Here is a 12,072-nt window from a genome sequence, read left to right on the forward strand (position 1 = left end):
GGATATCCTCCATTGTGGTGTTAACCTTTTTAATTTTGACTATGTAGCTGGAAACAAAGAGGAGAGCGAGCTCAGTGTGTCCAGTGTGCTCTGTCAACCATAAGCAATTATTCCCCTATTATTGTTGCTACAGAGGCCACACTGACTGTCCTGTTGCATTGTGTGAGGATGAGTCATGATCTGGAGTTGTGGGGGAACAGAATATAGCTTTGGGTTTTTTTTGTTTTTTTTAAGGGCAGTAAAGATATTGTGAAATTCCCACTACGTATTGCCATCCCAGTGAAAAAGAGTTAAGGTTGTGTGTGTGTGAAAAAGCATCTTAATTACACATTTCTTGGTTTTCATAAGTTTATGATTTGTGTTAAAAGAAAAACATGTTTTTCTGAGAATGGAAGACCTTGACTGAACGTTTCCTGGTTTTCCGACATTTGGGTTTGGCATTTTGAAATCCCACCATCAGGAAAGTTATGAAGACAAGGTGTGCACCACCCTAACCGAGTATTTTGTAAGTGAATTCCCTCTGGTTTGGGTCTGCTTTCCTGCGGCTGTGGTATCAAGTTTTAGCAGACAATATTAAACTTTGTTTTGAATCTAAGAGTTTGACTCAGGCGGTCATCACTGATAAGTGTTCCAGAGACACAGCCAAGAGAGTCTGCATGTACAACAGCTCTTTTCAGCGTAATTAACTCACGAAAGGAAAAGACCTAATCTTTATTGACAATTCTGTGTTACGCCAAGCACAACAATGGCCCTAAACATACACCATCTCTGGACATCCCACCTGATCTCTTCAGGAGTGTGGCAATAAAGTGGCTATAGTGAACTATGGATGGAATGGTAGCTAGGTTAGGGAATGCTACAGTAAAATGGTGGCTCCAAAAATAACGGAACCATAGTCAGTTTAAAAAGAAAAGCTACACAAAACACAACACTGGTCCATGGGTTTTCCATATAACCAAACACTCCACTCCTCATTTTCCTTCCTGTCCCAGGACCCTCTACAGAGTGATTCCCTGGAGCCATGGGCTGACTGTTCCTTATCCTCAAGTCAGTCAAAGTTGGCTCCTGCTTCCTGGATTAGCCAAAATAGCTTCTTAAGGTTCATGGGCATGTTGTGGGTGGCCCATATGAGCCTACTAAGGCTCAGAAGTGTAGGTTGGCCACCAGGGAGCCTAATGATGGAAGACTTGGATGTAGGCCCATCGTTTTTGGATCAGTGAGCTTCCTGAAGTTCAGTGTCCAGCTTCTCTGTGCACACCTCAGTAAATTGGTTACAGGCTCACTACCCAGCATATTCATGGCCCATGAATCTTTTTATTCCTGCACAACAGAGGTCTAGGGTTCCCCATACTTGGCGCCACCAAGGCACAACTCCAGCCCTGTCTAGTGCCTTAACCACAGGACTGTCATCCCTTCCCACACCACCTCTTCCTTCCTCATTCTCTGCACAGAAATTCCATCATGTGCAACTATTTGCTAGGCAAACTTAATTATCTATCTGTCCTTCTTAGAGCTTTGTACCAATTTTCAGGCCAACCTGAGTTCTTAGTAGATTTTAGAGAGGATGCAAAATATTATTTTAATCAGTAATTTAGCTGCAACCTTAACTTAATTGGAAAAATAGCCGGGGGAGAACCCTCCAGAAATTTTCTCAAATAGTACCATAATGAACCTTGTATGGTAGCTGTGGGGATTGAACACCTTGAGTTCATACCACAAACCTCTTGAACTTCACTTAATGCATTTTGCTGATGGATTACATAACCATTTGCTAGATAACAGTAGGACCCTGGAAGTCAAGATTCCTGGATTAAATTCCAGTCTCTGTAAAGAAAGTGTGTTATGTTGGTTTGATAGGTGGTTATAGATAAGATAGCCAAGTACATAGATTTGACACATTCATTCTGAAAGGGAGTGTGTTTAGGTGGATGAGACTTGGATCTGCCATACGAGAGAACTGAATTCTGTTGTAGCTCTTCTAGTGATTTTGTGATTTTGTACAATCTTTCAGTCTGTTTAACTGTAAAATGGGTGCAGTGATAATTGCTTTACCTCAGAGATAGGAGGCCTTGGTCAGTAAGTCTGAACTGCATAGAAATATTAACAGCAGTCAGTGAAAGAAGTGCGCTAGAGGGAGGAGCTGGCTCAGCAGCTGAACTCAGTTCCATTTTAACACCATCTAGTAACAGCTTTGTTTCTATGCTAGACTTCCTGTTCTTCAGCCCAAGGACAGAGCTGTACTTGTCAGAGTGTCCAGTGTGATGTAGCCATAAGCTTGAGTTCAGCTTTGAGCTGAGCCTCATCTTCTCTGAAGAGTCTGCTGTGATTCAGCTCTATTCCTACACTTAATCCAATTCAGCTCTACTCTAGTGTGCTCTACACTGCCACTTGCATGGCTTTGATGCGCGTGTGTGTGTATAAAAAACATTTTCTCTTTTTGCAGACACATGATGAACACACTCATTCAAGATACAGCTAGCTGAACAGCTATAAAATGCCCAAATTTGCATCTACAAAAGCAGTTCAGATTGAAAATTCTGACAGTGATAGCACCATGGTGGAGAAACCAACTGGAAGAAAGGTAAAAAGGAAATGTAATTAAATAAATTACACTGAAAGATGAGTAATTTTGTAGGAATATATAACATGTATGAACCATGAGAAACCATATCATAGGTCAAGGTATGGCATTATAATCCTAGGAAATATATGTGAATCTGTATTTCGGTATCCTGGTCTTAAAAAAATCTAGCTAAAATAGATTACAGGTTTTTGATTGTTAATATCCTCATCAGAATATGTGCAGCAGACATTAGGAATTTTTAAAAACCTTTTAATCTCTTTCAGTTTAATATTAAAAGGAACTGGATATGCTGAATTTATTTTTATTATGTCAGTGTGCTATTCGTGTCTTATGTCATCTGATGTCTTTATGTATTGATGTTGCTATTTTAAATTACTGCATTTAATTCTGTATTTTTGTCTAGAATATATATGTATGTATATTTTAGTAGCTTATTCTGAATTCCTCCAGAGAAAGCACAGATTAATGTTGTAAACACAAGTACATTCCTTGCATAGGACAGGCAGTTGTTGAGTGTTTGTTGACATTTGACTTCCAGCCTTAATACAGAAAAAAAGATGTATAATTATCTTAGAAATGTTGCAGTTCCTGGAGTGTGAGCCCACTTTAAAAATTGTGTAACTTAGTTTTTGAGTGAGGCAAAAAAGTAAGATAAAGCTGACCCTAAGCAGTATGGTTTGTTGTTCTATCATTATGCAAACTGAGATTTTACTCAGTAATATTGCTGTCTCACCCATTTTCAAAACTTCTAAAACCCAGTTATGACCAACTCTGTGTGAGTGTCCTACAGGGAGCCCTTTGGGGCACCTGTACATGTAGTGAGCATCCATAATTTGTCAGTAGGGCTCAGAGACAGTGAGGGGGAGGTAGTGCTGTCTACGGTACTATCCAATCCCAGAAGGTGGTATGCCAGCATGCCATACATTGTCTTCTTCTGTACAATAGTTACACTGGAGAGAGGGTGTGCTAAGTGATAGTTTTCACAGGTATAAAGAGATGATACCCAGTATTATTCTTCCCCTCTTCTGCCACTGGAGATATTATGACTTTCAAAAGTGTAACGCTTCTAGGTAGAAAAGCTCAGGTTGTTGTGTTGAAAGGGTGCTGGGCTTGAAGGTGTTAATGTACTGATAGAATCCTTGTTTTACTGTTGGAGCATTAAACAGTAATTATGGCTCAGATTTTACATAAACCAAATACTCCTCCTGTCAATCACCATCAATACCTCTTAAACCATTTACTAAATGCCGTACAAAGAAAGATAATTTGAAACTTAAATTATTAAAATTAATTTTTACTTAATTTCCCTTATTTTCTTTAGATGTACAGACTTTTAAAAGGAAAATCCATTGCTTGACGGTCTCTCAGTTGGTATTAAATAACCTTGAGAAAAAGAGTTAGTTACAGGTGTTACCTCTTGAGTTGCTGAAGTCAGTCCTATTTCTCTTGAAGATGAAGCTAAGCTAATCAATATGAAGGGGGTGAGAAAGAAAACAACAAATGAGGAGACAATTTAGATTCTATTTCTGCTGCTTGCAGTTTAACTTCTGGAAAATCACAGGCACAGAACACAAAATATTACTTTGTTTGCCACTCCTGGCTAAGATGGAAAGAGGAAGAGGTTAGAGAAATAAAGTAGGGGAAAGAAATTGACATGCAAGGGAAGAAATAATGGTAAGAACCTTATGTTCACATCCAAATTCTTAGGATTTGGCCAACCTGATGGATGAGATAATGTCATCTGGTGAGGATATCGTTCAACATCAGGAAAGTGGTTCATTGGTAAATTCTGGGGTCCCAACAGGTTCGGATGGGAAAAGTCAACACAGTGAAGCTCACTGGTACCCAGTAATATAATTTTCTTCTCCTCACTTCTAAATAAGTTGTCTAATGCTTCCAAGAAAAACTGTCCAAAAGAGATGGCAACCAAGTCTCATCAGAATTAACCAATCAAAACAATTATCCAGTGGTTTCATATACGGACACTTACTGTCACCTTAACCACTTTTGTTTATTGCTGAAACATTTTTGTGATATCCCAGGAACCCTGAAAACCCATAATGCACAGATTTTAATTTACACATCCTGTCTGTGCCACCATTTTCAATTTCAATTTGTTTATTTTTAATAATTTTATATAACACCTGTATAGGCTGAAACAACTTTATCATCTTTTACCCCTTTAAACAGTTTGACATTATCCCAGGGCACAAGCCTCAAAGCAAGACAATGCACCTCTTTTGCAATGTCTAGCACATCATCGCTCTGTCAGAGGTATAATTTTACATATAGATAATACATTTGTTCATAGATTTGAGTATATTGTTTCACTGCATTAATCACTCAGAGCAATTGTAATTTCTTACCTGAGGGGGAAAAGGAACAAATTAATCACATGCTTAGTGACTGCATAAAACCACTTCATTGTCGCATCAGCTCTGAAGAACCTTGTCACTGTTTGGTTATTCCATCACCAACAATTTTGTTGTGTAAGTTAAGGTTGCTGAAGTTTATCAGTCGCCAATACAAACATTAAAAGTATGAGAAATCCCTAGTTAACTTCATCCTTACACACTCTCCTATATTCATTTCAGATTACCTTTTACAATGCTACTACCCATCAACATACCTACCTTCTCCTAGCTTGTGCACAATTTCATACTCCAAATAGGGATTGGAAAAAGAAGTATGTGGTTATATTGATGTAAAACATAAAAATATTGAATACTGTGTTGATTAAGAAGAATGCAGGTTGAAATGGTATTTACAGTTGTGTGTGGAAGTGGGGAATATATTGAGTGATGCTGTTTTGTGACCAGAGGAAGATGTAGAACTATATTTTGGATTTTCCAGGATTATGCAATTTAAACCATGGTGTAAAACATTCACAAAAATGAAGTCCTGGATAAGTTAATATAGTAATTAATATTGTTAATGTTTCATTAGATAGTTTTATAAAGCAGGTTTTTAGCTTTGTGCAAAACCTTAGTTTAATTACTACTTTTGTCCAATTTTATATAACTAAATCTAGCAAGCAAGATTTAAAATAAATCATCATTTAGACGATCAGAAACCCAAACAGTGACTTCTTTGTATATATACAAGGGTATTAACTGACCTTTGCATTTGAAGAAGGTGCAGTCTATTCTCCTGTACAAAAAAATGCACAAACTATTACCTAGTGCTAAATTCTATGGTTCAATCTAGTACCAGCACTATAAAATGTTTAGAAGATTGGGGCAAGAGTAGATAATCTAAAATGAGTCTGAGCAACAAAAAAAAATCATCAAGCCAAGTGCCTACATTTAAAAACAAGTACAGTTTCAGACTTCTAAAGTAAAAGTACAATCAGTACAAATGGAGAATTTCCTTCTGAAACGTTATCATTCAAGTGTGGCTAAAAGGTCTGGATAGTAGGCAAGGACAGCAAAATAAATCTCTTATGGATACTTAAATATTTAAAGCTTTATAATTTTGAAATTTTGGCTCCTTTTAGTATTTGAACTTTCTGTGAAAAGGCACTACTGTATAAAGTTACTGCGGTAGATTCAGAATGAGGAGATGTCAAGACAAAGAAGCTCATTTCACTAAAATGTTTTGGTATTGCAACTCCTTACTACAGCTGTAAAACACCTCTTGTCCACACACAGTTTTTCATAGTGGTGCACAGTCAGGGTTCCTTCCCCACTCTGAACTCTAGGGTACAGATGTGGGGACCTGCATGAAAGACCACCTAAGCTTATTTCTACCAGCTTAGGTTAAAACTTCCCCAAGGCACAAAGTCTTTGCCCTTAGATTAGGTAAAACGCTCCCACCACCAAGTGATTTAACAAACAATCAGGGAAAGGACCACTTGGAGTTCCTATTTCCCCAAAATATCGCCCCAAGCCTTTACGCCCCCTTTCCTGGGGAGGCTTGAGAATAAACAAGATGAGCACAGACCAGCCTTGGATTTTTAAGACCCAAAAAACCCAATCAGATTCTTAAAAAACAGAACTTTATTAGAAGAACAAAAAACGATAAGAAACAACTTTGTAAGATCAGAATGGAAGATAATCTTACAGGCAGTCGGATGCAAAACATAGAGAATCCCTCTTGGCAAAACCTTAAGTTGCAAAAAGACACAAAAACAGGAATACACATTTCCTCCAGCACAGCGAATTTCACAAGCCAAAACAAAGAAAACCTAATGCATTTTCTAGCTAGATTACTTACTAACTTTACAGGAGTTGGAGGGCTTGCATCCTTGATCTGTTCCTGGCAAAGGTATCACACAGACAAAAGCCTTCCCCCCCCCCCTCCAGATTTGAAAGTATCTTGTCCCCTCATTGGTCATTTTGGGTCAGGTGCCAGCCAGGTTACCTGAGCTTCTTAACCCTTTACTGGTAAAAGGACTTTGCCTCTGGCCAGGAAGGATTTTATAGCAGTGTATACCGAAAGGTGGTTACCATTCCCTTTATATTTATGACATGCACAGACAATCGCATCACTGTTCTGTGAGATCAAAAGCAGTATTGATATGTGTGATAGCCACTTTAATTCACACTATGTGTATTCTCACTTACAGGTAATGAGCCAACTAGTAGTAGAACCTTCTGCAAGCAATGTCAGAACACGTATGCGTCCTTCCTATCCCTTCCCTCAGTGTCCTCCAACGTTCTGAGTGTGAGGCTATATAAATGGGTGGTGTGTCCTCTACTACCTCAGTTCCTTCCAACCAGAGAGCCAGATGGAAGTGAACCACTCCAGTCTATTTGAATCCAGGGGTTTTCTCCACTGATTTCATCTGGAAGGTTTTATAGTTATTCTTAGTGTTTAGTTTCGTGTAAGGTAGTGTTAAGTATAGGTACTTTAGTGTAGTTGTAGAGTCAATTACTGTCACTCACTGCTGTATCCCTGGGCAGTCTCCTACCTTGCCTTCTATTACCCTGACAGTGACTGCAGTTTCTCTCTCTGCAGCCCCTAGCTGCTCAGCTACTGGACTTTATACAGCCACCTCCTGTTCCTGTCCAGCTGAGCCTTGTCTCTAATTAATGCTTGCTCCCTGGCTTCTCCTCCAGATGCAAGCTAGGTGGTTTAATTGGCCCACCGGTCTACCTTAATTCAGGCCTTGTGTGGGGTCAGCACCCAATCCCATACCCTCCCCCTCAAGACAGTAACTCTCACGGGTATGGATGCCTCCTGCCCTGCACTTGCCTGACCTGGGCCCTCAGGTCATCCAACTCTTGCTCCAAGTCACCCACCAGGAGACGCAGATTGTCCTGGGCCTCTATTCCTGAACTTTTCCCTCTGCAACTGGATGTCTTCTGCAGCTTCTTGTAAGGCAGCTATTAATTTTTCCTGTAGCCCCTTTACTTGCCCCAAAGGATCCCCCACCACCCTTCCACACAGGATCTGAGTCCTCACAGTACTCTGCCTCTGTGTTCATCCCTATGTCTGTGTGGGCCCTCTCTGTCCCAATCATTTTATCTGTTATCTTCTTACTACCCTCAACTGGATGCGTGGGTTGATCACCTGCCAGGTCCTAGGTCATCACCACCATGTCTGCACTGACAGTCTCCAGCATACTCCGGTCCCCACATACCTGTCTCTCTGGGTTCCGTGCCTTTCTGTTTGCTACCCCACAGTTTCTTTAGAGGGCAGTGCCTTTTTATATGGCTGACCTTGCACCACCCAAAACAAACCCTTGTCCTTGCCTTGTCGATAGGCCACACTTCAGCCTTCTCTTGTCTAGCCAACTCCCCTGGGCTAGCCTTCACCTCACAGCTCATAAATGAGCATCTCCTTCTTACGTACCCCTGTTGACCACAGTCAAAACACACCCCTCCGTTGCCTGTTCTCCCCAGGTTGGACTCTTGTTTTCTTGCCTCCTGGGTAAGGTTTCTTGTCCCCATTCAGGTAAGAGCACTCTCTTTTTAGGTGTCCTGTCCACCTGCAGGCATAACATTTCCATGGCTAGGTTTCTGGCCTCCTGGCCCCAGTACCTCCTTTCCAGTCTCGGTCTCTGCAGCTTCTGTTAATTTCTTCCCGCATAAGCTTAAATAAGTACATTTCAGCCAGCTGTGTCAAATAATTTCGAAGGTACAAATGTGTCTGCTACTGTCTCTGGTGGTTCTCTAGCACCTGCCTCAATAGGGCATGGATCCATCCCATCTGTTTATCGCCCCCCCCCCCCTTTGAAGGGAGGGTATAAGTGCCCTCTGCAAAAAAGGCTCCTGCTTACTGTAGCTCCATTGTCTTTTTTTTTTTTTTTTTCCCCTGCTATGGCCTTCTGCACTCTCGTTGTATCGGGGTGACTGCTTTATACAGTCCCTTACAGTCCTCCACAGTCTCTTACAATCCCCTTTGGTCAGGGGCAATCATCATGCGCCGTCTTTCATCCTCCTTTTGTCTCAGGGGTAATCATCTGCCCGCATTCTCCACCAAGTCATCACAGTGGTACTCTACTCACTGAGGTTGCACCTTCTGGCTGCATCTGGGGATTAGCTCTTCCAGGCTGATGCCCCTTCCTGTGGTTGCACTCTGTTGTTTTCTCAGTCCCTTTTTCCTGGGACTCAACTATTCTTGCTTTGTGGCGTGGCCTTCCAGCCAGGTCACTGTAGTTTTCCCCTTCCGGGGAGGGTGTGTGTACCAAAGTCTCTCAAGACCCACTGTCCTAGGCAGTCTTCCCATTCACAGCCCAGTAACAGTACCACTTGCCCAGTGGCTGGTAGGGGAACCCAGACTGCCCTCTACACTGCGTTCTAGCCCAGGAACCCTGCAACATGCAGTCAGGGTCTGCCCAGTCCTGAACCTTACTGCTGTATCCCTACCTTGCCTTCTCTTACCCTGACAATGACTGCAGTTCCTGTGCAGCTGAGCAGTGGGTCTCAACCTTTCCAGACTACTGTGCCCTTTTAGGGATTCTGATTTGTCTCGCGTACCATACCCCAAGTTTCACTTAAAAACTACTTGATTACAAAATCAGAAATAAAACTACTAAAGTGTCACAGCCCACTATTAATGAAAAATTGCTTAATTTCTCTATTTTTATCATATAATTATAAAATAAATCAATTGGAATATAAATATTGTACTTACATTTCAATGCGTAATATACAAAGCAGTATAAACAAGACATTTTATGAAATTTTAGTTTGTACTGACTTCACTAGTGCTTTTTATGTAGCCTGTTGTAAAATTAGGCGACTATCTAGATGAGTTTGTATACCCCCTGGAAGACTTCTGTGTACCCCCAGAGGTACATGTAGCCCTGGTTGAGAACCACTGGTCCAAAGGTTCTGTGATGTCAGGATCATCAGTTCCAGATTCAGATGCTTCTATCAAACCTATCAATGTTCTGAAATATGTCCCAAAGTATAGTCTGAAACCAAAATTATCTTAAATTATTAGAAAATTGGCAATCAGTTTAAATGGGAGAAAAAAATCAAATGTTTCAAAATAAGTAATAGACTTACTCTTTAACATATGGTTTTGTATCAATTTCATATTAGATAGGTATGGTGCCACCCTGGCTTAGTTTTAGATATATTATTGAAAACAAAAGAAAAACTTTATATACATGTGTATAATTTTAACATTTGAAATAAGAGCTTTTCTTTAAAAAAAAAAAAAAGGTACAAAAGACGCCATATCTGGGTCTAGGACTATACTCATATTTATCTAGATAGGCTAAAACCTTAGTTGGTAGATAAATAAGGTAATAAAATGTTCACCCCTTAAGAGATCATGCATCTTTCAGTTTCTCTGTCTCTCCTGTTAACACTGAACCTCCCAGCCTCTGCTGTCAGCATGCTCACTCACTTCTGTGATAATGACATTGAGTGATCAAGAGGCCTATTGATTAAACTTTTTGGCTACTTTAATGGGTTTAGGTGTGAACAATACGTATGATTTAGTGTTATCTGAGTGCTAGATCTTCTCTACATGGTATTTTCCCATTTTATTCAATCTTTCCTTTTTTTTTCTATTTGCACTAACCAGCAAAAAGGCCTTGTCTTACCGCATGTTAACTAACATGAGGTAACTATAAAGAAAAGCCTAGTGAGAAGGTAGTTTGTAGCTTTCACATGTGTTACCAGGGCGAAGGAGAGACTTTTGGGAAACCTAAGCTAGTTAATAGAAGGTAAGAACACACCTGTTTTCCTAGTGAAGGTGCACCCAGAAAGTGTCCATCCAAGGATCTGGGCCACAGGACCATATAGGCAGCTAGTGCCAATAATGGAGCACAGGCAGTGGTGGATTACCGCATGGGCCAATGGAGGCCCCTGCCTAGGGCCCAGACCAATTTGGAGGCCCTGCAGGAGTGGTGGGAATTCAGGCCATACCCCCTGCTCCTCCTCTTCCTCCTGAGGCCCTGCTTCCAGCCCAGCTTGAAGCCTGTGGAAGAATGGTGAGCAATGCATATTCTCACTGCCCCCAGGCGCTGCTTGCCTGAGCCTCATTCTAAGCTTGGCCAAGTCCCTCCCTCCAGCCCTGCGCAGAGCTGATCCAAGGGGACCCCCCAGCCCCGTGCAGCATTGCACCAAGCCCCTCGGCCCCGCTCACCCAAGGTCCTCTCCCTCTCCCCCCCGGTGTGAAGCTTGTTCACCCAAGTGTGTCTCTTTCTCTCACACACACCCCATGCAGCATGGAGCTCACCAAAGCCCCTCTCCCGCCATGCAGAGTTAGCCTAGCCCCTCTCCCGTGCAGAGCTGGCCTGAGCCACTTGCTGAAATCCCCCTCCTCTGCTCACCTCCCCGGAGCCCCGCTGCTCACCCCACTCCCATTCCCCAGATGCTCCTTTTTGGCAAAACTTTTGTGATCAGTTAGCAAGAGCAAATGGGACAAATGCCTAGTTTTGGCCAAAAAATCGAGACATCTGGGGCCAAAATGGGGAGTATGGTCACCCTAGGCCAGAGGTCCCCAAACTTTTTTGGTTTTGCCAAACTTTTTTGGTTTGGGGCTGTGAGTGGGGGTGCGGCTGGGAGCAGAGCCTGGGGTGGGGCCAGAGCGGATTTGGGGCACGGTCCTGCCACACCCTCCCCCCCAGAATGTTCCTCCATGCTCCCCATAGGGGGTGTGCCCCACAGTTTGGGGACCATTGCTCTGGGCTGTGGTAATAGCCACCCAGGGTGCCTGAGCGGCTGTGGGGAGCCCTGGACCCTGCACTTGTCTTGGGCATGGTGCCGGGGTACCCAAGAGAAGCCCCCAGCCCTTGTCTCTATCCTCCAAGGCCCACCGCCCAGGGCTCCCCACAGTGGCCTGGGCTCCCTGGTCAGCTCTTACCGAGGCCTGACTTCTGGCCAGGCCAGGTGCTAGGGGTAAGGGAAGGAGCAGGGGGTGGGGCCCAAATGTTGTTTGTGCCCAGGGCACCAATATATCTTAATCCGCCTCTGAGCACAGGTCAAAAATGGACACATTTATACAGCATAAACAGATTAATGAGTTTTGCTGCAGTTTGATTTCTAGATCTAGTACTGTAGTAATCCGATCTCAAGGTGAGAGCG

The 12,072-nt window shown here is 42.3% G+C and overlaps 1 protein-coding gene across 3 annotated transcripts in view; it reads left to right on the forward strand.

Annotated features, from left to right (window-relative positions):
- The window catches only part of ANKRD12 (ankyrin repeat domain 12), a 107,176-nt gene that overhangs the window by 29,854 nt on the left and 65,250 nt on the right, over positions 1-12,072 (forward strand). For all 3 annotated transcript variants that reach the window (XM_073331576.2, XM_073331577.2, XM_073331578.2), the window contains exon 2: positions 2,444-2,581. In XM_073331576.2, coding sequence (XP_073187677.2) covers positions 2,495-2,581 — 87 coding nt within the window. In that variant the 5' untranslated portion in view covers positions 2,444-2,494. The remainder of the gene's footprint in view (positions 1-2,443; positions 2,582-12,072) is intronic.

This window comes from Lepidochelys kempii, chromosome 2, assembly GCF_965140285.1.
Source record: "Lepidochelys kempii isolate rLepKem1 chromosome 2, rLepKem1.hap1, whole genome shotgun sequence".
NCBI classification, from domain to species: domain Eukaryota; kingdom Metazoa; phylum Chordata; order Testudines; family Cheloniidae; genus Lepidochelys; species Lepidochelys kempii.